The 27,491-nt window shown below is 48.8% G+C and overlaps 1 protein-coding gene across 7 annotated transcripts; it reads right to left on the bottom strand.

Moving 5' to 3' along the window:
- Nucleotides 1-528: 528 nt before the first annotated feature.
- On the bottom strand, nucleotides 529-27,280 carry ZNF333 (zinc finger protein 333). Of its 7 annotated transcripts, XM_064569682.1 has the most exons (12): nucleotides 27,079-27,166; nucleotides 24,207-24,250; nucleotides 22,581-22,660; nucleotides 14,765-14,842; nucleotides 13,387-13,584; nucleotides 12,039-12,155; nucleotides 11,202-11,289; nucleotides 4,722-4,810; nucleotides 3,993-4,119; nucleotides 3,460-3,555; nucleotides 2,574-2,650; nucleotides 529-2,038 (listed from the first exon to the last, which is right to left on the bottom strand). In XM_064569682.1, the coding sequence occupies exons 5-12, from the start codon at nucleotides 13,453-13,455 to the stop codon at nucleotides 941-943; spliced, it is 1,761 nt and encodes a 586-aa protein (XP_064425752.1). In that variant the 5' UTR covers nucleotides 13,456-13,584; nucleotides 14,765-14,842; nucleotides 22,581-22,660; nucleotides 24,207-24,250; nucleotides 27,079-27,166; the 3' UTR covers nucleotides 529-940. The 7 variants fall into 7 exon arrangements, with proteins under 7 accessions (XP_064425752.1, XP_064425753.1, XP_064425751.1 ...); XM_064569683.1 differs by lacking the exon at nucleotides 22,581-22,660 and having other exon boundaries at nucleotides 27,079-27,095; XM_064569681.1 differs by lacking the exons at nucleotides 22,581-22,660; nucleotides 24,207-24,250 and having other exon boundaries at nucleotides 27,079-27,200.
- Between the last annotated feature and the right edge of the window lie 211 nt (nucleotides 27,281-27,491).

The raw sequence follows: 27,491 nt of genomic DNA on the forward strand, positions 1-27,491 counted from the left end.
AAACCCATCCTACCCTCTCCCACCCCACCCCCAAAACAGCAATGTCATGTGCCAGTAAGAAGTGCATCTTTTTCATGTCACAAGATGTCCACAAACAAACAGTCCAGGGCAGCTACACAAAGATACCACGGGGAAACGGGTTGGTGTGACTTCTGGCCACACTCTCCTCAGCCTGTAGTTTTTACCCTCATGGTCATGGGATGGTTCCTCTAGCACCAGACATCATGTCTGTTTGTACAAAGGGCAAGACGTGCAGGGATCAAGCTAAATGTCCTTTGCAACATCCTTCCCAGGTATCACACCCAATGACTTCTCAGACTTAGAAAGGCCAGGACTGGGCACGCGGCCCCTCCTCCAGCTGCAAGGACTGGGAGATAGAGGTTTTTTTTAACAGTGCACGTTACCAATCTGAACCAAAAAACGTAAGTCCTTTCGTAAGGAAGAAGGGGCAATTTTGACAGGCAACTAACAGGATACACCACACTAAAAACAGATACCTAACATTCAATAACATAAAGACCACATTCTCTGCTCACAATGTAATTAAATTAGAACCAACAGCAGAAAGTTATAAAGTAAAAAAACACCCATACACACGCAGGAACTCTCCAGAAGGATAGAAATGTTCTCTATCTTAAATGGCGTGTTGGTTACATATATATGTGTACGCACCTGTCAGAGTTCTCCAACTGTACACTTAAGATTTATGCATTTCACTATAAGCAATTATACCTCTATAAAAATAAACCCATGTCCTGTTATTTTAAAATCTAATTACAAATAACTCACAGGCCAAAGAGTAAGTGATAATAGAAACTAAGACAATATTTAGATTTTAACCAAAATGAAAATATTATACATCAAAACATGTGACGTAGCTAAACCAGTACTACGAGAGATGATTACAGCCCAGAACGTGTATACTTTTAAAACTTGGAAGTCAGTCAGCAAGGGGCCTCCCACACGGATGGGACACTGATAAAGGCAGGCCACCGTTCCTAACGTTCTCTCTCCCGGCATGAATCCTTTTATGCACAGTAAGTGAAGAGCTGTGCCTGAAGGCCTTCTCACACTGATTGCATTCATAGGGTTTCCCCGCAGTGTGAGTTCTCACGTGCACGATAAGGTGTGAAGACTGACCAAAGGCTCGCCCGCATTCCTGACAGGCATAGGGCTTCTTGCCGGTGTGGGTCCTCGCGTGTTTCCTGAGGGATGAAGGTTCACTGAAAGCTCGTCCACATTCCTGACACACATAGGGCTTCTCTCCAGTGTGAGTTCGCATGTGACTCTTGAGTGTTGAGAGGCGACTCAAGACCTGCCCACAAGTAGCGCACTCATACAGTTTCTCCCCGGTGTGTATCCTCTTGTGGACGTTGAGATGAGTGCTCGTCCGGAAGGGCTTCCCACACTGGTTACACGCATACGGCTTCTCCCTGGTGTGAGTGCGCAGGTGCGTCTTCAGCGACGAGTGCTCCCTGAAGGCTTTCCCACACTGACTGCATCCAAAGGGCTTCTCCCCGGTGTGAGTCCTCAGGTGGCTCCTCAGAGAGGTCGGCTGATTAAACGCTTTCCCACAGTCCTTACACTCATAGGGCTTCTCGCCCGTGTGGTTTCGCTGGTGCAGAATCAGGTTAAAGTTCCTTGTGAAGGTTTTCCCACACTGAGCACATTCGAAGGGCTTCTCCCCAGTGTGAGTCCTCAGGTGGCGCCGCAGATTCGAGGAGTACTTGAAGGCTTGCCGACACTCCAGACATTCAAAGCACTTCTCTGTGGTATGAGTCTTCTGGTGCCTGATCAGGTCGGAGCTGTATCTGAAGGATTTCTCACATTTGTTACATGCATAGGTTTTGTCCCCATGACGGATCTTATCAGGTACAATCAGGTGAGCGGGCTGGAAGAAGGATTTTCCACCCTCATGGCATTCATAGGGGTCGCCTCCAGCATGAATTCTCTGGTACTGAAAAAGTGGTTCAATGCCGTGAAAGGGTTCCCCAAGTTCACTGTATTTATAGAGTTTATCTCCAGTCTGGGGTTGCTCCTGTCAAGTGAGGAAAACAGGAAGACCAAAGACTCTATTACGTTCAGACTCTCCCCCAGGTGAATTACGTGTAGGGAAAAGGCATTTCTATAGCTGAAGCTTTTACCATTTTAGTGCGTCTGGACCATTTCTACCCTGAGTCCCTTCAAGTGGATGCTCTGCCACAGAGAGCTGTCATTTTTGTTACGTTTGTGAGGCCTCTTAGACGCAGAGTTTTGCCAAGTTAAAGGCAAATTAAGTTTTAAACACTTGATGTCTGTTCACATTTATAAACATGGCTGCTTGTGGAAACTCTGGGAAATACATGCCTTGATCTACATGGAGGGTTTTCCCCAACTCATGACATTCACAGACTCTCTCCCAAGAACCTGCTTTCCCCTGGGTAAACACCACTTGCCTTGAATCTCTCTCCCTCTCTCTCTCTCTCTCTCTCTCAATCTCTCTCTCTCTGGCCTCTTGTGCTGCTTTTCTAATCTACAGCAACCCCAGACTTGTCCTACAACAGAGAACCAAGAAGAATCCTTGGGCACCTTACCCTTTTCATGCCAATGGATGGAATCTCTGCAAAAATATCTTGGTTAGAAATTGGATCTTGGGGTTGATGCTGAGGTTCTGGAATGAATAAGGATAGAAAAATTAAGTACACGGGGGAGGAAACTGTGGGACCAAGGCAACCAAAAAACTAAGCAGAGAACATGTGGATTTTCTTTTTTAAATACTGATTCTAGGGCGCCTGGGTGGCTCAGTCAGTTAAGTGTCTAACTCTTGATTTTGGCTCAGGTCATGGTCTCAAGGCTGTGAGATCAAGCCCCGCATCAGGCTCTGCGCTCAGTAGGGAGTCTGCTTGAGATTCTCTCTCTTCCTCTCCCTCTGCGCCTCCCCCAACTCATGTGCACAAATACTCTCTCTCTCACACACACAAATAATCTTTTTTAAAAAAATAAAAAATACTGATTCCAACTATGGGAGGAAATTGTGAAGAGGAAGAATGTATCAAAGAATAAAGGAAATTTTAAGGTATTTGGCCATGTAAGGAGTCACATAACCATAGGAACAAGGAACGGAGATGGTAGATGTTAAGTTACTGAGAAAGAGTTCTATGAAGATTGAGACTGAAATTGAGAGAAAGTATTGGCAAAAAGATACACTGGGGAGGCACTGGATAAGCATACACATGCTATATACACATAAAATCCACACATGATAAACTATACACATGGAAATGATAAATGTGAAGAGGAGGTAGGACAAATCATTCTATGAAACCAGAGTAGAGTATTATGGACAAAAAGGAAGGAGGTGGAATCCAGTAAAGCAGCACCCGTCAAGGGCACTCGAAGTGTTTCCCTTACCGACAATTTCCAAACCTAACACTCATCTTTCGGTCAGAGCTGTTGCTCCCTGATCTGCCTGCTGTTCACCTGGACAGGTTCCTGGGAAGCTTCTTCTCTCAGGGGGCCACAGCTCTTCTCCTGGCTCCAAATGGGAAAACGTACTGGGTTTGCCTAGCTGATCTCCTGCTCATGGGAAAGATGCAGGGTGTGAGCAGACCGTGCCTGCCACTAACCAGGGTTGATATTCTAAGTCTTTAGGCGCACCGGGGATGGGAAGAGCAAAACGAGCCTGCCTGCATTCTCACGGGCATGGCAGGGCTCTTACACTAAGGAACCAAAGTATAAGCTCCCTCACTGGGTCCCAAAGGACAATGGGATTCTCCAGTCCCCAAAACCCAGGGCCTCACTCAGAGACACACTTGAAAAGCCCAGAAACTTTTAACCATGGAGAAACAGCAGCAAAGATACCTTCATTTCCACAGGGGAGCCCCTAAACTGTAAGCACCATGAGAGCAGGATTTGTCTGTTTTTTTCACCTCTTGATTTCCCAAACCAGCACACCTCCAGGAACCCACAGGTGCTGCAGGAGTGTGTAGATAAGGCAACAAGCCTGGCCTTACCCACGGAGGCCAGGTTTCTATAGTTCTCCAGCATCACATCTCTGTACAGGCTTCTCTGGGCAGAGTCTAGAAACATCCATTCTTCTGGGGTGAACAACACAGCCACATCCGCAAAGGTGACTGGTTCCTGAAACACACACCCATCGCAGCTCAGCCAGGGGCCACCCCCGCCAGTACTCAGGAGGCTGGCGAGGGGGCCAGCAGCCTGGGCAAGGGAGACCCATGCAGAGGATTCTCAGACCTTTGGCTCAGACCCCAGAACTAGAACACTCCTCTATCTACTCATTCCTCCCTGAGGGACAGCATCCAGACATGTGGCATCAAAGGACTGAGCCACTGGCAACTAGCCAGGAAGCCCTGGCAGTTTTTTTCCCTTCCAGCTCCAGGATCCCAGCGGACCTGAGCATGTTGCCGGCAAGAGAGAAGTATTCAGTAAATGACAACTGTTTGCCCCAAGAGACCGTGAAGACTAGGAGGCAAGGACAGCTCACATCCTTGCTGTTTTCCCTCCTGATGCTCAGCAGAACGAGGCACTCCACAGCTAGAGAAGGTCTGAATGAAGCAGTGGGACTGCTGCCTGGGATGTCCCATGCACCTCCCCCTGACACATATTACGGGAGGTCCAGTGCCTGGAGGCCTGGAGACCAGCCCTGTGGGGTCGAGAAGCTCTAGGCCAAGGGAAGAGGACAAGGGCCCAAGCAAGAAGAGCAACAGGGATTTCTTACTTACCCGCAGACAGGTGATCAGTACCCCCGGAGCCACAGCTTCATCCTCTGTGCCCTCCTGCTGGAGCCAGGCAGGGTCCGGGGCAAGCAGAGCTATAGAAAAGGAGGGAAGGCCAGGAGGCCCCGTGAGCACACCCACAGGACCGAAGGCTGCCCACCCCGACTGTGAGTGACCCCATGTGCACACACGTATGTGCACACTCACAGGGACACACACACGTACAAGAGACACACACATGCACTTGCACGCGCTCACACACTTAGGGACACGTGCACACTCACACACGTGCATGCATTCACACAAACATGCTGACATATACACACAGACACAAAACATACATACACATGCACATACACATACTGAGAAGAACATGCACACAAACACACAGACACACGTGCAAACACGCACATACACGTGCATGCTTTTTCCATTCCAAATCCTGGAGTCAAGGTCTCAATTCACCAACAGCCTCTGGAGTTTCTGGCGCACCCCCCACTGCCCCTTGATTCAGCCCTGGGTCAGCATTCCTCCCTAGCTGCTCGGCCCCTTCCTCTGCCCCACTCTGCAGGGCCAGTAGCACCCCAGGACTTACCACAAGGAGGGTACAGAGAAGCTGCCCACACCCCAAGTCTGCCTGTGAGAAGGCAGCATCTCCCCTTCCTGCCTTCAAGTCAACCACACCCCTCCACCCCCGACCCGGGGCCTCCTGGCTCAGCCTATTACAGACGAGCAAGTGACCCCACACACACCATCTCTTGTCTCCCTGCACCCTCACCTCCCACTGCAATGGGACCCTCCCCCTCAGAAATCAATCCTGACCTAAAAAATAATGCATATCATACAAATAAATAAAATAAATTGCAGATAATAAAAAAAGAAAACCTGAGCCATGCCCAATCTCTGACCCCACATATTCCCCTCCTGGGGCTGGTGTAACAAAATACCACAAACTGAGAGGCTTAAAGCCACAGATGCGTATTCTCTCTCGGTTCTGGAGGCCAGAAGTCCAAGACCAAGGTGTCAGCAGGGCTGCGCTCCCTCTGACGCTCTGGGCAGAATCCCTCCTTGCCTCTTCCTGGCTCCTGGCAGTGGCTGTCTGGAATCCCGGGTGCTCCTTGGCCTGCAGCTGCGTCCGTCTGATCTCTGCGTCTGTCATCACGTGGCTGTCCTCTCCCCTCTGTGTCCCTGTCTCCCCCTGGCATGTTTCTCTCTTTTTTTTTTTTTTTTAAGATTTTATTTATTTGACAGAGAGAGAGCAGGGAGAAGGGGCAGAGACAGAGGGAGAAGCAGGCTCCCCACTGAGCAGTGAGCCCGATGCGGGGCTCGATCCCAGGACCCTGGGATCATGACCTGAGCCGAAGGCAGACACTTAACCGACTGAGCCACCCAGGCGCCCCACATGTTTCTCTTCTTAAAAGAACACCAGTCACACTGGATGAGATTCCCCCACCCCGCCCCATCCCAACCTCACCTTAACTCGATGGCAGCTGCAGAGACCTATTTCCAAGTAAGGTCCCAGTCACAGTCATAGGTACTGGCAGCTAATTAGGACTTCAATATGCCTTTTTGGGGGGCCACAATTTAAGCCAAAACACTCTGCTTTTCCCTCTACATACTGTTTTTGTTCCCCACTGTGGGCAACCAACCCACCGTCCATTTCCTCACCCCCTGCTTACTCACAATCATCACCACTCCAAGGACAGGCACCTCACTCAGACCACCAGTGACCCCCCCATCCCTGGTGGGGATCCAGTCAATGCGTGCAGTCATCTAATCCCTCCACCCTGAAGTGACCACACCCCCAGCTCCTTCTGTCTCCTGTACAACACCCTCCTCCATCCCTCACCCTTCTCACTTCCCTCAGCCTCTGCCTTTGCAGGCAGCCTCACCCACTCTGGGCATCAGGTCCCAGCCCGGCTGACCGGGCCCAAACCCCCAGGCTGATTCTCTCCCCTGAACTCCAGACCCACCTCCACACCATCAGCTCAGGTCCCCACTCATCTGTCTGGGGAATTTGCCTTACGACCACAGTGAGCTGGGGGGCAGGGCTGCTGCCGCTGCAGACCTTAAACTGGCCCTGCTGGGTTTCGAGACTGCTTGGGACCCATAACCCCTTCTTTCTCTCCCTTTGGGAGAGGGAGCGTGTACCCTGCGCATGTCCCACTGATGTCTTTTGGAAGCAGAGGACTTGTTTTCTCATTTCACAGGTTCACAGATGAAGAAGAATTTTGCCCCTGGGAGAGACCACAACCCGAGTCTCACCCATGCCAGATTTAGATGATTCATATGGACTTGGGGACTTTTTGAGTTGATGAGATTTGGGACTTAGAGTTGATGCTGGAATGGGTAAAAACTTTGGGGGTGTCAAGATCATCTGACTGTATTTTGTATGTGGAGAGGACATGAATTTGGGGGAGGGGGATCAAGAGGGCTGACCATTATGGGTTGAATTGTGTCCCCCCAAAATTGTGAAGTTGTAAGCCCCCACTACCTCAAAATGTGACCTTATTTAGAAACAGGATCTTTGCAGATGTGATTAGCTAAGATGAAGTTACAGTGGAGTGGAATGGTCCCCACACCCAATATGACTAGTGTCCTACAAAGAGGAGAAAAAACAGAAGCAGGGACACAGGAGGGGAGAGGGCCCTGTGACGACACAGCGATGTAGCTACAAGCCAAGGAACACCAGGGATTGCCAGGAAGGAGCCTGCCCACAGGCTTCACAGGAAGCACGGCCCTGCCAAACACCCTGACTGGAGACTTCCAGCCTCCAGAAATGTGAGATATGAATTTCTGTTGTCTCATCCCCCCTCAAAAAAATGTGCTCATCACCTTACTCTCAAAGGCTGTTCTTCCAGTGTCCCTGATATCAGGAAGCGACATTCCTGCCTCAGATGGGAAATCTCGCCCCTGACACTCTGCAGACCCCAACAATTAATCAAAAAAAAAAAAAAAAAATCCAAAAACTAAACCAAAAAAAAAACACCACTTCAGTGATGACATCTCTACAGGGAGCACTCATCTCTCCTGACCCCCACCCACCCCACTCCCTTTCCTCCTACCCCAGTCCCCACCATGGCTCATGCCACAGCAGGCCTTTCCTTTTTGAATCCACTTAAAGGTCACTCACTCCCTCAGAGTGCCTCCCCTCCTCAGTATCCTTCTTTTCTCTAGAAGGACCCTCCCCCTTTCCTCACAGCTCCTGCCTATTTGTAACCACATGGTTACTGGCTTCCTTAGGTGTGCATTTTCTGCCACCCTCGCAGGATTAGAAGCTTCGGAAGAACAAGCCTGGGTTCCCTTTCCTTTCACTCCCGCCCGTCCCGCACTGTGCTTGGCACATGAATGCTCTGGATTGTCTGGTAAATGAAAGCATACAGGACTCACCAAATTATCTCAAATCAACCTCCTGCCTATGTCTTAAATCATTCCACAAATCCCTACCCTGTAGACAAGAATTAACACAATAGGCCTGCCTGCTGGCCCTTGGGAACATGGATCTCCAGAGGGTTCCCTCCACCCTAACTGGCAAGAGGGGCTCACTCTTTTTAAACTGTTTCTATGATCACTGTGGTTTGTGCTGAACGCCTGCTCTCCTTCCAGGAGTCCGGCACCTGCTGACAGGAGTCAGGTTCATGCTGGGCAGAGAGTGCCGACGTGACCAGCCCCGAGTGAAAAGCCTGGGCGCCAAGTCTCTCCTGAGCTTCCCTGGTAGACATCACCTCACGTGTGTTGTCACAGCTTATTGCTGGGGGTATTAAGCATGTCCTGTGTGACTCCGGAAGCTCGTGCCTGGACTCCCCCAGACTTCACCTAATGCTCCAGGGGACTGAGTTCTGCGCCCCTTCAGTGTGATAAATCACCACCATAAGTACGACTGTGGGCCGAGGCCTAGGAGTCCTAGCGAATGGCCACAACTGGGCGTGGTCTCAGGGACCCCGCCACACCCACTCCGCACTCACCGCTGGTCGAGGCCACTGCCACCCCATTCCTCACTGCCTCCACCCACCGCTCGGATCCTCCCTGAGGCCCCGCCACCTCCCAGGTGCTGGAGGGTTCTGCTAAAACTGCAGATGCACAGCACCACTCACCCAAACACATCCCTGGCTCCCGGCAGCTTAAGCACACAGGCCCAGATTCTCCTCCCATGCTTCCAGGCCCTGAATGATCTGGAGCCCAACCATCTGCAGTCAGCTCACACCACTCTCCCCTTCCCTCTGCTCCCTTCACACAGCCTTCCGTGGGCCCTCGGGCACACCAGGCTCTCTGCCTGCCTGCCTCCCTTCTGGGAGGAATTTTACAGATGCCATTCCTAGGCCTGAAATCCTCCCCCCCCAAGCCTTCTCAGAACACCCCAACATCTTGCCACACTAAATGATACAGTAAATATCATGGTCTAAGTCGATACTCATCCCCCAGGGCACACGTGGCAAAGTCCGGTATCTCAGTCAGCTCCGCTGCATAAGAAAATACCACAGACAGGGCAGCTTAAATGGTAGAAACTTACTTCCTCACAGTTCTGGAGGCTGGAAGTCTGAAAGCAGGGTGCCAGCATGGTCGGGCTGGTTAGAGCAGTCTTCCTGGCTTATACACAAGTCTTCTCACTGTGTCCTCACTTGGCAGGGAGCTCTGGTGTCTCTCCCTTTTTTTACAAGGACATCAGTTCTATGGTATTGGGGCTCCACCCTTATGACCTCCTGCAACCTTAACCACCTCCTTCAAGGCCCAGCCTCCACCCAATATGGTCACATGGGAGGTTAGGGCTTCAGCATATGATCTTGGTGGGCAGGGGGGTGGGGACCAGCCACAGCTTCTGCAGACATTTTCAGCTGTCATGACTAGGGGCTGTTACAGGCTTAATTGTGTCCCTCTAAAAATTCATAGGATGAAGTCCTAATTAATACCCACTACCTAGGGGCGCCTGGGTGGCTCAGTTGGTTAAGCGTCTGCCTTCAGCTCAGGTCATGATCCCGGGGTCCTGGGATCGAGCCCCACATTGGGCTCCTGCTCAGGAGGGAGTCTGCTTCTCCCTCTCCCTCTGCCTGACACTCTGCCTACTTGTGCTCTCTATCTCTCTGCCAACTAAATAAATAAAATCTTTAAAAAAAAAAAAAAATACCCAGTACCTCAGAATAGGACCATATTTGGACATGGGGTCTTTAAAGAGGTCATTAAAATGGGGTCAGTTGGGTGGGCCCTAATCCAATATGACTGGTGTCCTTATAAGAAAACAAAATTTGAACAGAGACACATACAGAAAAAGAAAACACAAGACAGCCACCTATAAGCCAAGGAGAGATGCCTGGAACAGATCACAGCCCTGAGAAGAACCAACCCTGCCAATCCCTTGATCTTGGACTTCTGGCCTCCAGAACTGTGAGCAAACAAGTTTCTGTGGTTGAGCCACTCGGTCTGTGGTACTTTGTTACAGTGGCCCTGGTGGACCAGTACAGGAGGCGCTACTGGTGTCTAGTGGCTGGAGATCAGGGATGCCGCTAAACACCCTACGGTGCACAGAATGGCCCCACCACAGAGAAGGATCCGGCCCCGATGTCAGTGGTGCTGCAGCTGAGAACCCATGGTCTGACTTCCAGTTTCCAGAAACTCCTCTCTGCCCCCAAGATAAAGTCCTCGTGTTACATGCTTCCATTGTATTCTGGTCTTCGTTGAAAAATCTGACCGCCCAGGCAGACTGTGAGCTCCACGCGGAGGGGGCCAATGTTTTGTTTGAGATTGTCTCCCGGTGCCCAACTCACCACAGGGTGGCCACCTAGAGCACCTGAAGAGTCGTACTTCAAGAGCACAGGGTACTCCAAGTACTTCAAGAGGACTTCAAGGCAAAGCCTTGGCCAGAAAGCTTACCAAAAATACATAGAAGAGCAACACATAACATAATCTAAGAATTACTTCCTGTCAATGATGTAAGAGATTCCAAATGCAAGCCTGAATGATATTGTTCAGAAACAAAGTTTATTATTCTCACTAGAAGGCAAGATGGAAGGAGATCAATGCCTTGAACTTATAGCTAAGATGTTATTTGTCCCCCGGAATTAATTTTTCCCCCACTTCTCAGGACATATGGTTTGTTTTAACCTCATTTTTTATAAACTCAGTTAAAACATATGCCATTTACAGTAAATTCAACTGTCATCTTCAGCATTGACATAACTGTGGAGAATTTAACCTTGCCCAAAAAGAGGTCTGGACTTGGCCACAGCTGAAGGGGATCTGCTCTTTCTTAACAGAAAGACCAAAGACCAAAAAAAAAAAAAAAAAAACCAAAAAGATTCCCAGCCCACAATCCTGAAAAGGTGCCTTTCCTCTTGAATGCATAAAGAACGTTGACATGACTTTATGTATTCTCTCCTTCCAGTACAGGGAAATGCCTGCGGTCGGAGGAAAGGGGGGGCGGGGCAAGTACCCGGACACAACACAGCACAGGCGGGGACCCCCAGGCTGCCAATTCCACTGGCGCTCACTCACCAGAACCCCCAGCCGTCCCCAGCTCAGGAACACCCAGTGCGGGAACTGGCATGGCCGCCCTCTGAATCTGCACGGCCACCTTCAGCCCCTAGACAGCATGACAGGGACAGATCAGAGTCACACGGTCAATGGAATACACTCCCAGCTCCTCACCCTGACCGAATTTGCAAGACTGACCCTGCTCTGGAAACACACTGATAACTGAGACACGCCCAGTGTAGCTTGTCCAGATTAATCCAATCCGTGGGTACAAAACTAATCACTGTGATAGAATTTCAACTTCAAAAAGGAATGGAGAGGGGACCCGGGCTGGGCGGAGGCAACCTCTGAGGAGCCTCCAGCAGCGGGGGGAAACGCTGGAGCAAAGAGGGGCGTGGATGGCCAGCAGGCTGAGGGGTAGTGGGGGGACGAGGAGGTGGACCTCCACGCATGAGGATGGTCAGTAAGTTATTCCTGGAAGGAAGCCCTGTGGTGGGAGAAAGGATCTGAACTCTCCTCCACTGGCGGCTTTTCCCTCAGGGAACCTGACTTGCATTTCTAAGGGCTATCTCTAGCCTCTGTGTCCAGGGTGGGGCCCAGTAGAAATGGGGACCTGTAGGGAGCAGTTCCAGGGGTCCCAGAGAACTAACAGTGGCTCTGGGCAGGGTGGTGGCAGTGGGGACAGCAGGAGCAGTCAGAGATAAATTATATTTCGGGGGGGAAAAGCTCGCAGGACTTGGTGATGGACGGGAAGAAAATGTGGCAGGTCCCTCAGGGCAGGTGATGGGCAGAAATCCTGAACCGCGGGCCTTCCTGGCTGGCATTGGGCCCTCACAGCAAACATCCTCCCTGGCTTACTGTATATCCAGAAGACCGAGGTGACACCCAGAGAGCCGGATGGTCCTCTGGAATCGAAGGTGTCCCCCTGTCTCCAATTGTGGGCCTGATCTGCATCCTCAGGTCCAGCCCTGGCCCCTAGGAGAAGGCACAGAGGGGACTGAGCAGGACAGAGGTGGCACTGAGGCTGCTCTGGGCCTGAAAGACCCTCAGATTTGGGGTAGTGCCGTCACAAGGCAGGTATGCAGGTCTGGCAGCTTCAGACCTGGTAACTCCCCCTACTCCACTGTGGGCCCCAGCCACTGAGGGTCTCAAGTGTGGGCCCCAGCCACTGAGGGTCTCAAGGACTGATCATGCCGCAGACGCAGAGGTGAACCTGACCCTTTCTGGTTCTGGGGGTTAGGTTAGGGGGTTAGGCCACAGGCTCTCAGAGGCACTGCAATACGCTTCACTGAAGAAAGGCTAGGAGCCCTCGGCTCTGAATATGAATGTTGTTCTGTTTCCTTAGTCTGTGTTTGTCTATTTGGCAGCCATCAGTCGCAGGACCAAACTATTGGCCAGAGCTATTTACATCTGCCCTGCCATCCACAGCCCATCCTCTGAACCCTGTCCTTATCCAACGCTCACGCAAGCCAATATCCCCCTGCCCTGAAACAGCGTGGAGGGGACACGGCATGGGGGCGAGGGGGCTAGGACAGTAGAAGGGCTGAGCCTGGAGACCACTTGCTCAGCCTGTTTTGGGGCTCTTCTGGGAGCAGTCTCCAGCCCTCTATGTTCCTGTCCTCCCCTGGCCTAGCTGGCCATGAGGGGGAGGCCACAAGGCCTTATCCTCACATGACAGGGAGGCCTCAGAGCTGAGGATGAGGATGAGGATGAGGCCCACTGATGCCCGGAAGGGCTAGCTGAACCATCAGCACCTTTAACCACGTGGCGGGTTGTACAATTCCCAGCCGGTAGATCCTGGCAGCTAGAACAGCAATCTCTGCAATTAGAGATCTGCATCCTGGATTTGACTCCCAGCTCCAAATGTGACTGTACCACTTATGGGCTGTGTGTCTTCATGGATGACCCACTCAGCTTCTCCACATGTGTGTCCGGGTAGACCTCCTCTGCCCGCTCAGAACATTCTGTGACCACTCGTTTCCTTGTTTCCTGAGGCTCAGATGCAACAGAAGCCCCTCCTCTCCCACACCCAGTGCTCACTGCTGAGCTGGGAGTGAAACTCTGTGGAAGGTGCTAGAATCCATACTAAGAGGAAAGAGCCCACAGAAACTCAAGAGGACAGCTGTCCCTTGTGGGTCCTCCCCCTCCCTCCCTCACAGGGTCCATCTGCTAATCAAGACAGGGGGGCGGTGATGGCCTGGAGTACCTGTGTTCGTGCCTTCACTGAACAAGCATTAATTGAGGGCTCTGTGATGATGCACAGAGTGCTCTGCATGGGGTTACTGCAACGATCCTGTCAGATGAGGCCCCTGCAATCCAGCAGCTCCAGTGAGGTATTTTCAGACCTCAGGGTCTCCAAAGCAACACGCCCTTTCCCAAGCAGCTATTGGAGGACATTCTCCACCTAAACAAAAATGTGAACCAACGGTGAGGAGGACCTGAGCAGTGAGGAGTGTCTTAGCTGCCCTGGGGTCTGATGCAAGCCATGCAGGGGTGAGGCTTTCAGCTGCCCGGCAGCCCACACCAGGCTATGCAGGGTTGAGGCTCCGCATGCTCAGAGCAAAGCAATGAAACGGGTCTCTACCATCCAGGCCCTGCCACCCCATCCACTGGGCTGGCGTCTCTTCACCATGAGTCTGACACCATCCATGACAGAGGTGGAGGGGCACAGACTGAGGGAGCCCAGAGATCTCACTGGCTCTGGGACAAACAGGCCCAGCCTGGGGGTGAAACTGGGCTCTACGTGTCCCTCTATCCACACCCTAACCCTCACCTTTGAAATCCCCAAGAACGGGAACCCAAACCTGGGAAATTCCTCCAGTGTGGGGAGACAGGAACTCAGGGCCAAGGTGGGAGCAGCGGGGCTCAGTCTGTTCCCTGGTACACTGGAATGCACCAGCCAGCTCTAAAGGCTCTTGCACACTTTGACAGGGGCTTATTTCTGCTGTGAGATCTCGATTTGTCTCCTACGTGGAGAGGGGTCCGCAACAGCTCTCCCACATCCCTTGCAGTCAGGGTGACCCTCTCTCCCACGGTTCTCTTGTCAGGTCTAGGTTAGAGTACCTCCTGAAGCCATTCTGGATGCGGCTGAATCAACTCTCCAGGCAGAGTTTGCTCCTGGCCAGGGGTGAGTGACAACAAAAACCCCGCCAACACCGGCAGAGCGCCCAGGGCTGCTCCCCTCCCTGTCGAGGCACGTTTCTAGCACGTTCAGAGGTGCACCTCGCTTAAGCAGGTTGAGGGCTCAAGGACGTTGAGGGCTTTCTCCCATTCGTGATTTCCATGGGGCTTCTCCAAAAGGCAGGAGTTTCCCATGACTGTTGAGGAGTAAATCATACTGCACACAATCAATGTCTGACTCACACTGATGGCAATGTTTACTTGGGAGAACATTCGAAGAAGGGTCCTGAGTGACAGAAAGGGTTTACCCAAATTCAGGAGTCATGGCCACTCCCTTCAGACCATGTGGGAATGTCCTTGAGGAAATGCCCCAAATGTCTCCCTGGCTCTGGTGTGCATTTCCAACTCACAAATTCCTCAACTTCTCCCAAGAGGGAATAAGGATAATCCCCCATGAATCTTACCATTTGCATATCATGGGATGAATTTTCCTCCAAAATATCCTGCACAGGGGTCGACACTTTGGATTTGAGATTCCCAGTCTAAAATGAATCAGAAAAAAAAATTAAGTTCTTTCAGAAATAGTGCTATGAAATTGACCAAAATAAATATTTAAGTATTTATTGTTTTAAAATATTGTTTTTTAAATATTGAGCCTAAACTTGGGACGGTACTAAAAGGGAAGAAGGCATCAGTGAGCAAAGGGAGACTCTGAAGAATACAGCTGTGTGTGGAATCTGGCAGTGACAGGAGCGGGGGTGGGCAGGGATGAGAAACTATGTCTTCTGGGGATTGAGACAGATGTCGCCAGAAAGACAGCCTTATCAGAGAAATAAGTAAGAAGCAATTAGACAAAGAACACACACAGAAATGTTCACTTTCATGAAGAATTGGACAATAAGTGTGGTTATGATGTGGAGCAACTGGAACCCTCAACCACTGTTGGTGGGAATGTAAAATGGTGCGTGCACCTATCTGAGAAGGCACTTTGGTGGTTCCCCAAAAAGTTCAGTAAACTTCCCCCAAAAGTTCAGTAAAAGACCCAGCAACTCTACTTCTAAGTGTCAACCCAAGAGCAATGAAAACATACCCACTATTCACAAGAGCCAAAAAGTAGAAACAAACCAAACGTCTGTCCATAGACAAATGGACAAACAAAACATGGTCCACCCATACACTGGAACAGTATTCAGCCCTAAAAAGGAACAAGGCTCTGACACTCGCTACAATGTGGATGAACCTCGACAACACCACACTAACAAAAGAAGATAGACACCCAAGGCCACATGTTGTGTGATTCTCTTTATATGAAGTATCCAGAACAGGCAAATCCATAGAGACAGAAAGCAGATGGGGGGGAGGGGAGCGAGACTGGTGAAGGTGGCACAACTTTGTGAATATACTGAAAACCAGTGAATTGTACACTTTAAAAGGGTGGATTCTTTGGTATGTGAATATCTCAATTAAAAAAGAGAGAGAGAGAGATTTGAACAGATCATTTTCTGAGATCAATGAGAAGTAGGAGAAGGCTAGCAGAAGAGAAAAAACACTACAGGAACTCACTTGAGAAACCTCACCCCAAAGAGTCTCATTTCCCCTTGCGATAAAAGGCCTCTGGGAGGGGTGAAAGATGGCGGAGGAGTAGGGTACCCTATTTCAACTGGTCCCCAGAATTGAGCTGGATATCTACCAGACCACTCTGAGCACCCACGAAACCAGCACACAATCAGAAGATTTGGATCTCTACAAACAGAATATCGCAGGCAGTTGGTTTTGAGGTATGAAGCGGAGAGCCGTGATTCTGCGGGCAGATATCAGAGGATAACCGGCGGCGGGAGGGTGCCGGGCCATGGGGATCCTACACCGCCAGTGAGTGACAGCCTTGCGCGTTGCGGACGGGGCACAGACTCACAGACCGGTAGCGTCGGGAAAGGACTTTAGGACAGCCCCCGGGGTGGAGGACCAGACCGGCGGGGTCACACGCACACGAACTGCAGCCCCCTGGACAGAAACCGGAGCGAGGGTCGCGCGCACACAAACTGCAGCCTCCGAGACAGAAACCCGGTGAGCCGGGGTTGCGCCGGTGAACTGCAACCTCCGGGGTGGAAACCCCAAGCAGTGGAGTCGCGCGCACGCATGAACTGCAGTCCCCGGGACAGGACCCCAAGCGGCGGAGGCACGCGGGCACAACCTAGGAGTGGGTGGCGGTTTTAGAAGCACAAAGGGCAGAGACGTGCCCCGACCTGGAGGCAGGACTGGGGGCACTGCGGAGGGGTGCACAACCCAGGCCGCTGCAGTTTATAGCAGCACGGACAGAAACGGAGACGGTGTGGCCTGGAGAGCTCACTGAAGAACAGACTGAGGTCTCTCTGCTCTGAGGCAGAGGGTTGGAAACGGTCTCTTCTGCTCTGACTCACGGAAGAGACGCAGAAAGCCACAAGGAAAAGGCGCCAGAGAACAAAAGCCCCAAAGACTGAGTCCCACTGAGCCCATCCCCCGCCACAGGGGCGCAGGGCAACTCCGCCCAAACAGGGTAGCCTGAGTAACAGCACAGCAGGCCCCTCCCACAGAAGACAGGCTGGGAAAACAAGAGGCCACCAACCCTAAGGTCCCAAGAAAACAGGTGCATCTTGCTTGGGTTCTGGTCAATAATTTTGACTCTATACATTCCCTCAAACACCCATCAACAGAAGGACTAGGAGGAGGAGCCCCTAAACAGAAAAGACTCAGAGATTATGACTTATGCTGCAGATTTACAAATGGATGCAGATATAACCAAGATGTCGGAGATGGAATTCAGGCTAGCAATTGTGAAGACAATGGCTAGAATGGAGAAATCAACTAATGGCAACATAGAGTCTCTAAGGGCAGAAATGAAAGGTGAATTGGCAGAACTTAAAAATGCTATCAATGAGATCCAATCCAATCTAGATAATCTAACAGCTAGGGTAACTGAAGCAGAAGAGCAAATAAGCGACCTGGAAGATAATATAATAGATTAAAAGGGCAAAGAGTAGGCCAGGGAAAAACAACTCAGAATCCATGAAAATAGAATCAGAAATAAGTGACACCATGAAGCGTTCCAATGTCAGAATCATTGGAATCCCAGAGGGAGTGGAGAGAGAGAGGACTAGAAGATGTATTTGAGCAAATCAGAGCTGAGAACTTCCCTAATCTGGGGAATGAAACAAACATTCGACTCCTAGAGGCAGAGAGGACCCCTCCTAAGATCAAGGAAAACAGGCCAACACCCCGGCATGTAATAGTAAATGCAAATCTTAGAACCAAGGAAACCATCTTAAGGGCAGTTAGGGGGAAGAGATTCCTTACGTACAGAGGGAGGAACATCAGAATAATGTCAGACCTATCCACAGAGACCTGGCAAGCCAGAAAGGCCTGGCAAGACATATTCAGGGTACTAAATGAGAAGAACATGCAGCCAAGAACACTTTATCCAGCAAGGCTTTCATTCAGAATGGATGGAGAGATGCAGAGCTTCCACGACCAGCAGAAGTTGAAAGAATATGTGACCACTAAGCCGGCCCTGCAAGAAATATTAAGGGGGCGTTCTATAAAAGGAGAAAGACCCCAAGAGTGATCTACAACAGAAATTTACAGGGACAATCTATAAAAACAACGTCTTCACAGGCAACATGACAACAATTAATTCATATCTTTCAATAATCACTCTCAACGAGAATGGCCTAAATGCTCCCATAAAACGGCACAGGGTTGCAGATTGGATAAAAAGACAGGACCCATCCACATGCTGTCTACAAGAGACTCATTTTGAACCTAAAGATACATCCAGACTGAAAGTGAAGGGATGGAGGTCTATCTTCCATGCCAGCAGACCTCAAAAGAAAGCTGGGGTAGCAATTCTTATATCAGACAAATTAGATTTTAAACTAAAGTCTGTAATAAGAGACACAGAAGGACACTATATCATTCTTAAAGGGTCTATCCAACAAGAATATCTAACAATTGTAAACATCTATGCCCCCAACATGGGAGCAGCCATCTACATAAGCCAACTGGTAACCAAAATAAAGAGTCATATTGATAACAATACGTTAATTGTAGGAGACCTCATACTCCACTCTCAGCAATGGACAGATCATCTAAGCAGAAAATCAACAAGGAAACAAGAGCTTTGAATGATACATTGGACCAGATGGACCTCATAGATATTTACAGAACATTCCACCCTAAAACAACAGAATACTCATACTTCTCAAGCACACATGGAACTTCCTCCAGAATAGACCATATACTGGGTCACAAATCAGGTCTCAACCGATACCAAAAGATTGAGATTATTCCCTGCATATTCTCAGACCACAATGTTCTAAAACTGGAACTCAATCACAAGAAAAAATTTGGCAGAAATTCAAACACTTGAAAGCTAAAGACCACTCTGCTCAAGAATGTTTGGGTCAACCAGAAATCAAAGAAGAACTTAAGCAATTCATGGAAATCAATGAGAACGAAAACACATCGGTCCAAAACCTATGGGATACTGCAAAGGCGGTCCTAAGGGGGAAATACATAGCCATCCAAGCCTCACTCAAAAAAATAGAAAAATCCCGAATTCACCAACTAACTCTACACATTAAAGAACTAGAGAAAAAGCAACAAACGACGCCTAAGCCACGCATTAGAAGAGAAATAATTAAAATTAGAGCAGAAATCAATGAATTAGAAACCAGAAACACAGTAGATCAGACCAATGAAACTAGAAGTTGGTGCTTTGAAAGAATTAATAAGATTGATAAACCAGTGGCCAGACTTATCCAAAAGAAGAGAGAAAGGACCCAAATTAATAAAATTATGAATGAAAGGGGAGAGATCATGACCAACACCAAGGAAATAGAAACAATTATTAGAAATTATTATCAACAACTATATGCCAATAAACTGAGCAATCTGGATGAAATGGAGGCCTTTCTGGAAACCTATAAGCTGCCAAGACTGAAACAGGAAGAAACTGACAACCGGGATAGGCCAATAACCAGTAACGAGATTGAAGCAGTGATCAAAAACCTCCCAAAAAACAAGAGTCCAGGGCCTGCTGGATTCCCTGGGGAATTCTACCAAACATTCAAAGAAGAAATAATACCTATTCTACTGAAGCTCTTTCAAAAAATAGAAACAGACGGAAAACTTCCAAACTCATTCTATGAGGCCAGCATTATCTTAATCCCCAAACCAGGCAAAGACCCCATCAAAAAGGAGAATTTCAGACCGATATCCCTGATGAATATGGATTCCAAAATCCTCAACAAAATCCTAGCTAATAGGATCCAACAATACATTAAAAGGATCATCCACTGGGGCGCCTGGGTGGCTCAGTTGGTTAAGCGACTGCCTTCGGCTCAGGTCATGATCCTGGAGTCCCTGGACCAAGTCCCGCATCGGGCTCCCTGCTCAGCAAGGAGCCTGCTTCTCCCTCTAACCCTCCCCCCCTCATGTACTCTCTCTCTCTCATTCTCGCTCTCTCAAATAAATAAATAAATCTTTAAAAAAAAAAAAAAAACAGGATCATCCACACAACCAAGTGCGATTTATCCCCGGGATGCAAGGGTGGTTCAACATTTGCAAATCAATCCATGTGCTAGAACACATTAATAAGCGGAGGGAGAAGAACCATATGGTCCTCTCAATTGATGCAGAAAGAGCATTTGACAAAATACAACATCCTTTCTTGAGTCAAACTCTCCAGAGTATAGGGATAGAGGGAACATTCCTCAAGCTCATAAAATCCATCTATGAAAAACCCACAGCGAACATCATCCTCAATGGGGAAAAGCTGAGAGCCTTTCCCTTAAGATCAGGAACACGTCAAGGGTGCCCACTCTCACCACTGTTGTTCAACATAGTACTAGAAGTCCTAGCAACAGCAATCAGACAACAAAAAGAAATAAAAGATATTCAAATTGGCAAAGAAGAAGTCAAACTCTCTCTTTTCGCAGACGACATGATACTTTATGTGGAAAACCCAAAAGACTCCACCCCCAAATTACTAGAATTCATCCAGCAATTCAGTAATGTGGCAGGATACAAAATCAATGCACAGAAATCAGTTGCTTTCTTATACACTAACAACGCAACTGTTGAAAGAGAAATTAGAGAAACGACTCCATTTACAATAGCACCAAAAACCATAAGATACCTCGGAATAAACCTAACCAAAGAGGTAAAGGATCTATACTCTAGGAACTACAAAACACTCATGAAAGAAATTGAAGAAGACACAAAAAGATGGAAAAATATTCCATGCTCATGGATCGGAAGAATAAACATTGTGAAAATGTCTATGCTACCCAGAGCAATCTATACCTTCAATGCTATCCCGATCAAAATTCCAATGACATTTTTCAAAGTGCTGGAACAAACAATCCTAAAATTTGTATGGAATCAGAAAAGACCCCGAATCGCCAAGGAGATGTTGAAAAAGAAAAACAAAGCTGGGGCATCACGTTGCCCGATCTCAAGCTATATGACAAATCAGTGATCACCAAGACAGCATGGTCCTGGCACAAAAACAGACATACAGACCAATGGAACAGAATAGAGAACCCAGATATGGACCCTCAACTCTATGGTCAAATAATCTTTGACAAAGCAGGAAAAAACATGCAATGGAAAAAAGACAGTCTCTTCAATAAATGGTGCCTGGAAAATTGGACAGCCACATGCAGAAGAATGAAACTCAACCATTCTCTAACACCATTCACAAAGATAAACTCAAAGTGGATGAAAGACCTCAATGTGAGACAGGAATCCATCAAAATCCTAGAGGAGAACATAGGCAGTAACCTCTTTGACATCGGCCACAGCAACTTCTTTCAAGATACATCTCCAAAGGCTAGTGAAACAAAAGCAAAAATGAACTTTTGGGACTTCATCAAGAGAAAAAGTTTCTGCACAGCAAAGGAAACAGTCAACAAAACAAAGAGGCAACCCACAGAATGGGAGATGATATTTGCAAATGACACTACAGATAAAGGGCTGGTATCCAAAATCTATAAAGAACTTCTCAAACTTGGGTGCCTCGGTGGCTCAGTTGATTAAGCGACTGCCTTCGGCTCAGGTCATGATCCTGGAGTCCCTGGATCGAGTCCCACATCAGGCTCCCTGCTCAGCAGGGAGTCTGCTTCTCCCTCTGACCCTCCCGACCCTCCCCCCTCTCATGCTCTCTCTCTCTCAGTCTCTCTCTCAAATAAATAAATAAAAAATCTTTAAAAAAAAGAAAAAGAACTTCTCAATCTCAACACCCAAAAAACAAATAATCAAGTCAAAAAGTGGGCAGAAGAGATGAACAGACACTTCTCCAAAGAAGACATACAAATGGCTAACAGACACATGAAAAAATGTTCATCATCATTAGCCATCAGGGAAATCCAAATCAAAACCACACTGAGATACCACCTTACACCAGTTAGAATGGCAAAAATGGACAGGGAAAGAAACAACAAATGTTGGAGAGGTTGTGGAGAAAGGGGAACCCTCTTACACTGTTGGTAGGAATGCAAGTTGGTACAGCCACTTTGGAAAACAGTGTGGAGGTGCCTCAAAAAATTAAATATAGAGCTACCCTATGACCCAGCAATTGCACTGCTGGGTATTTACCCCAAAGACACAGATGCAATGAAAAGAAGGGCCATATGCACCCCAATGTTCATAGCAGCAATGTCCGCAATAGCCAAACTGTGGAAAGAGCCGAGATGCCCTTCAACAGATGAATGGATAAAGAAGATGGGGTCCATATATACAATGGAATATTACTCAGGTATCAGAAAAGATGAATACCCAACTTTTACATCAACATGGATGGACTGGAGGAGATTATGCTAAGTGAAATAAGTCAAGCAGAGAAAGTCAATTATCATAGGGTTTCACTTATTTGTGGAACATAAGGAATAACATGGAGGACATTAAGAGAAGGAAGGGAAAAATGGGCGGGGGGAATTGGAGGGAGAGATGAACCATGAGAGACTATGGACCTGAGAAACAAACAGAGTTTTAGAGGGGAGGGGGGAGGGGGGATTGGTTAGCCCGGTGATGGGTATTAAGGAGGGCACGTACTGCATGGAGCACTGGGTCTTATACGAAAACAATGGATCGTGGATCACTACATCAAAAACTAATGATGTATTGCATGGTGACTAACATAACATAATAAAATTAAAAAAAAAAAAAAGGCCTCTGAAATGCTCTCAGACTGATACTTCCCAGCACACCGCCCCCCCACCTGGTGCGCACCCCCCAAACACTCACCCACACCCATGGAGCCCTCAGCTCTTCCTCTGGCCCCACCGGGGAGCCCAGACTGGGTTTGCATGGTGGAATCCCCACTCCTGGACAAAGACACACATGCTGAGGGAAGCAGGGAGGGTTTGCAGTGGGCTTCCCGCTTCCGCGTGGGCTTTAGCTCCTGGCGCTGAGCGAGTACCATGGGTAGCAAAGTGATCATGCCCCATTTCCAATGAACTAGTGAAGCTCTTTTACAAGGGCCCACACCACAAATACCCTCCTCTCTGCCCCACAGGGATGAAGCCCTGAAACCCAAGGCCAAGTTCAATGAGACTCATGCAGGTTCTGACTATAGAAAGAATGAATATAATACAACGGATGGAGCTCTGTTTTCCTGTGGAAGCCCACACATCTTCTTTGGCCTTGTAGCTGGCCCTTAAGTGGCATTAAACACCTGTGTGGGAGAAGGACCAGCCTGATGCTAGCCTTACCCCTGGGGGCCAGGGTCCTACACTTGTCCAGGATCACGTATCGGCACAGGTTCTTCCGTGCACCGTCCAGCAACGCCCACCCCTGGATGAGCCCCACCACCACATCCTCGAAGGTAACTGACTCCTAAAACAACACACATATATTCTGGCTCAGCAAGGACCACCTGTAGGACAACTGGTTATCACTGGGGAAAGGAGCACGTTCAGAACACTCCCGCCACAGCAGGGCTCAGCAAACCTGGCCTGCCTCCTGTTTTTATAAATAAAGTTTTACTGGCACACAGCCTTGCCCATTTGTTTGTCCATCTCTACAGCGGGTGTTGTGCTGTAACAGCTGTGACCGCGACAGGGATCACATGGCCAACTGAGCAGACAAGATTTCCTTTCTTTTAACGGTTGGACAAATCCGAGAGTGTAAGCTTTGGCTCTCTTTGTCACTTCACACCACCAGTGACTGCCCGAGCCTATTTCTGGACTCTAGAGAGTTTTTCCTAAAATCTTTATTTAAGGCATCAGAAGTTTGGGATTGATCACTTAATTTTCATGAAATCCCTAGACCCCCTTCCCGAGAGTTAAGCACTATGTAATCTTTTATGTCTGTGAGAATAGGACTACCACTGCATCTGAGAAACTTAATGGTCTTTTCATCTCAGAACCCTGTAGTGCAGCATGCTCTGACAGAGCTTCTGTGAGGATGGGAATGTTCTAGGTCTGTGCTTTCCAAAAAGGCAGCCACCAGCATGTGTAGCTATTGAGCACTTGAGTGGCTCAGGCAACTAAGAAACTGGGTTTTTAATTTTACTGAATTTTAATTAATTTCAAGTTATACAGACACGTGTGTTTTTGGTAGGCCTCCCAAGGGATGGCCCAGGTGTGGAGCTCTGCTGCTGCCAAGTCTAAATGAGCCCCATTCTGCAGTCAGACTCCAGAATTAGGCACAGAGCCCCGGGGTCACTGTGGGGACCCTCCTCCCAAGCCAGTTCCCACCAGAGCTCAGGCACTGAAAGAGACTATCAGGTCCCCTGGGGCAAGGCAGAGGGTGCTCCACACTTCCCCTCTCCTTTCTTCCTCAGTTGGGGGTGGGGAGAGAGGGGACAGACCCAGAGTACATAATCATGCTCCCCTCCCGCAATGATTCCGACTCCTCCAGTCCCCTCACCATGACACCAGCACCAGGATTTGAGGTCTCATCAGGCATCCTCCCTGCAATAAAAGAGACCAAGGTAATAAAAAAACAAAGGGGGGGTGAGGGTGAAGCAGAGCCCCACACAGGGGTTTGGCCCAGGTAATACCACTTCCATGGGCCTTCAGCAGGGCAGCCCAGTGAAAACCCTCACACTGCATCTTTCCCAATAAGCAACATATTGCGCCCAGAGCCACCTTCCAGACCTCAGCCCCCGTAGTGGTTCCTCTCATCTAATAAAAGGATTATTTCTCCTCTTATATTCTCTCAAAATACCTCTAACAGCCTCTACTTTTCCTCCACTGCCTCTTATCAAGTTGTGATTTTTAATTTATTTGCTTAGGTGATTTTGCCTCTCCCTCTCCAACTATAATGTACATTCCCGAAGTACAGACCTGTGTTCACCTTTTTCAGGACTCCAAATCCTGCCACTAGCACAGTGCTTGATGCGAACTGAGTACTTTATATATTAGGGGTTGGCAAACTTTTTCTTCAAAAGGCCAGAGTTAATATCTTAGGATTTGTGGGCCAAATGGCCTCTAAACCAACAATCTAACTGTGGTTGTAGCACAAAAACAGCCACAGACAACAGGTAAACAAAAAAAACACATTTGTTTTTCCATTAAAAAAACCTTTTTTATGGAAACCAGCATTGGGTCAGATTTGGCATAGTTTGCCAACCCCTGCTCTGTAATGTGATAGAGAGAATACATCAACCAAATTCTCTCAACTGCACATCCTACATGCTCTCAAACATGCCAACTTTGCCAGTTCCCCAACCATCATCAGGCCCCAGCTACCAGCATGAGTCATGAGTTGATTCTAGCTCATATATGGACTTTCCAGACACCCTATTTATGGCCAACTCAGTTTCAATTCCCAGTACCAACATATATGGACTCTCCATTCATTCTTGTCCACATGCTCAATCCAGGCGTAGGTGTTTTGTCTAAATCACAAACACTCTGTCACTCTCCTACTTAAAACTGATTCAGTGGTGGGGCGCCTGCATGGCTCAGTCAGTTAAGCATCCCACTCTTGACCTCAGCTCAGGTCTTGATATCAGGGTTGTGTGTTCAAGCCCCGCAATGGGCTTCACCCTGGGCGTGGTGCCTACTTTAAAAAATAAAGAAAATTTTTAAAAAACTGAAGGCTTCCCAATGGCCTTAGAACAAGGTCCAAAATTTACCCTGGCCTTTAGGGCCCTGCCCACCTCTCCAACCTGGCTCATACATTCCACACTTTGTTTTCTCTACTTTAGCTGTCCCTCTTCTCTCAACTCCTGAAACACACCAGGCCTAGTCCTGCCTGAGAGGCTGTGCATCTAGAATGTTCTCTCAAATCTCCTCCCTACTCCTATTCCTAAATCCTTGTCTAGCTACATGCAGCTCATTTGGGGGATTCAAACATTTATCCCTTGTAAGGGGTTTTTCCTGACCTCCTCCCCAAGTTCTCCTGCTCCATGTTTCCTTATCACCCTGGTCATGATTAATTTAAGGGAGGATAAAACCTCCACAGAGGCAAGTATTATATTTATTTCAATCACACTGTTTCCCCCTGTACAAGGCCCAGTTCATAGAGGGCAATCCCAATGGAAATGTGCCAAACAATCAACACTCCCCCAAAATAACTCAGCATAGCCAGCCTGAGGCATGCACCTGCACAGACACACAGAACAACAATGTAACACCACAAAATCAAATATAAAAATGACTTAAAATGCCTGTTCATATAACATAAATCAACACTAGCTTTCAGATGTCTTTAAGAAACAATGTTAAGTCTTTCTAAGATGGCAAGGCAGAACCTGGGCTCTTTTCGACAACAAACAACCTCACTTGAAATCTGAAGTCTACTTTTCTTCCAGAATTAATTTTTTTCCCCATTTCTCAAAAGTTAGTTTTAACCCTATTATTAAAAAAAAAAAAAAAAAGACACTCCATTTATGACCAACTCAATTTCAATTCCCAGTACTAACAAAGCTATGTCATCTTTTTTCCTGGAGTCCCATATATTTTTAAGCCTCGTGGTGATTCATTCACAGGCTTGAGGTAACCAGACTGGGAACTGCCGGGAAAAGAACTGAATAATCTTCCTTTTCGTTGATGGTAAGACTTCTGACATGACCGGGAAATAGCTTTTCTTAAGACACCCTCATCTTGCAGTGAAAACCACTGATGCTCACAAATTAAAAGCTCTTTTAAATGAAAGAAAGGAATAAAGAGAAAGGAAAGGAAAGGGAGAGGGAAAAATGAAATGAACGCTAAATTAACAGCCCCTAAGCTAAAGAACTACACATAGTCACCAAAAAAACTAAAAAACAACAGCAACAACAAACTCTTGCCATCCCTTGATAGAGGGGACATTCCATTTTTTAAATTCACTTGACAGTCACTCAAACCAATCGGCACATGCAGCCTCAGCACCTAACTCTCCAGTTGCAGAGTAGGTAACATGAAACGTCCTATGAAATAAAACGTGAATTACTAATAAACAGCTCCATGCATAAGGGAGGTACGGGAGTGCCCTACAAATCCGGGAGGACGGGTGAGGGCTGGGCCGGCTGGGGGCACCACATTCCTGAGCTCCGGGACCTGGACCGTACTACGTGATTTCCCTTCTGATGGATGGGCGACCGTCCTGTCTGCCCGGACAGGCGGTACCTGAGGGCAGGGGGCCGGGCCGGGGGTCGGGATGACGGCCGCGAGGCCGAGTGGTGCGGGCCCCACCCCGGCGCGGGGTGCCACCGCGAGGAGGAGGCGCCGCCGCATGGGCGGCGGTCCGGGGCCCTCCGGCCCCTCCTCGCGCCCGCAGGGCCCTCCCGCCTTCCCGAGGGGCCGGGCCGCACCTGCAGATCGGCCGGAGACACTCCCACCGCAGCGCGCCGCGCGGCCCAGGACACCCGCCGCCGCCCGTGGCCGCCGCGCACTTCCGCTTCCGGCCTGGAGGTCGCCGGGAGCGGAAGTGGCCGGGGCTCCAGTTCTCGGGACTAGAGGAGCTTCAGGCGGTGCCAGAAATGTTGACCCCTTCTTCATCCGGCCTCGGAGAGTAAATCCTAGTTTCCTTCCCCGCGGGGTGAAGTTAGGCTCTGGAATGGGGTCGGACTGGACCTTGAATGGGGCGGGTAGAGATGGGGCCTGTGCCTGAAGGACGAGGCTAGGGGGGAGGGGGGCGTCTAGGTTGATGGGCGGGGCCCGGGCTTGGTGGGCGAGGATAGCGGTGGGATCTCGCTGGCAAGTTGGGATGCTCAGTGTTTAACTT

This window comes from Mirounga angustirostris, unplaced genomic scaffold (genome assembly GCF_029215605.1).
Source record: "Mirounga angustirostris isolate CCGP_5_RB_7025 unplaced genomic scaffold, mMirAng1.0.hap1 SCAF_1, whole genome shotgun sequence".
Lineage (NCBI taxonomy): Eukaryota > Metazoa > Chordata > Mammalia > Carnivora > Phocidae > Mirounga > Mirounga angustirostris.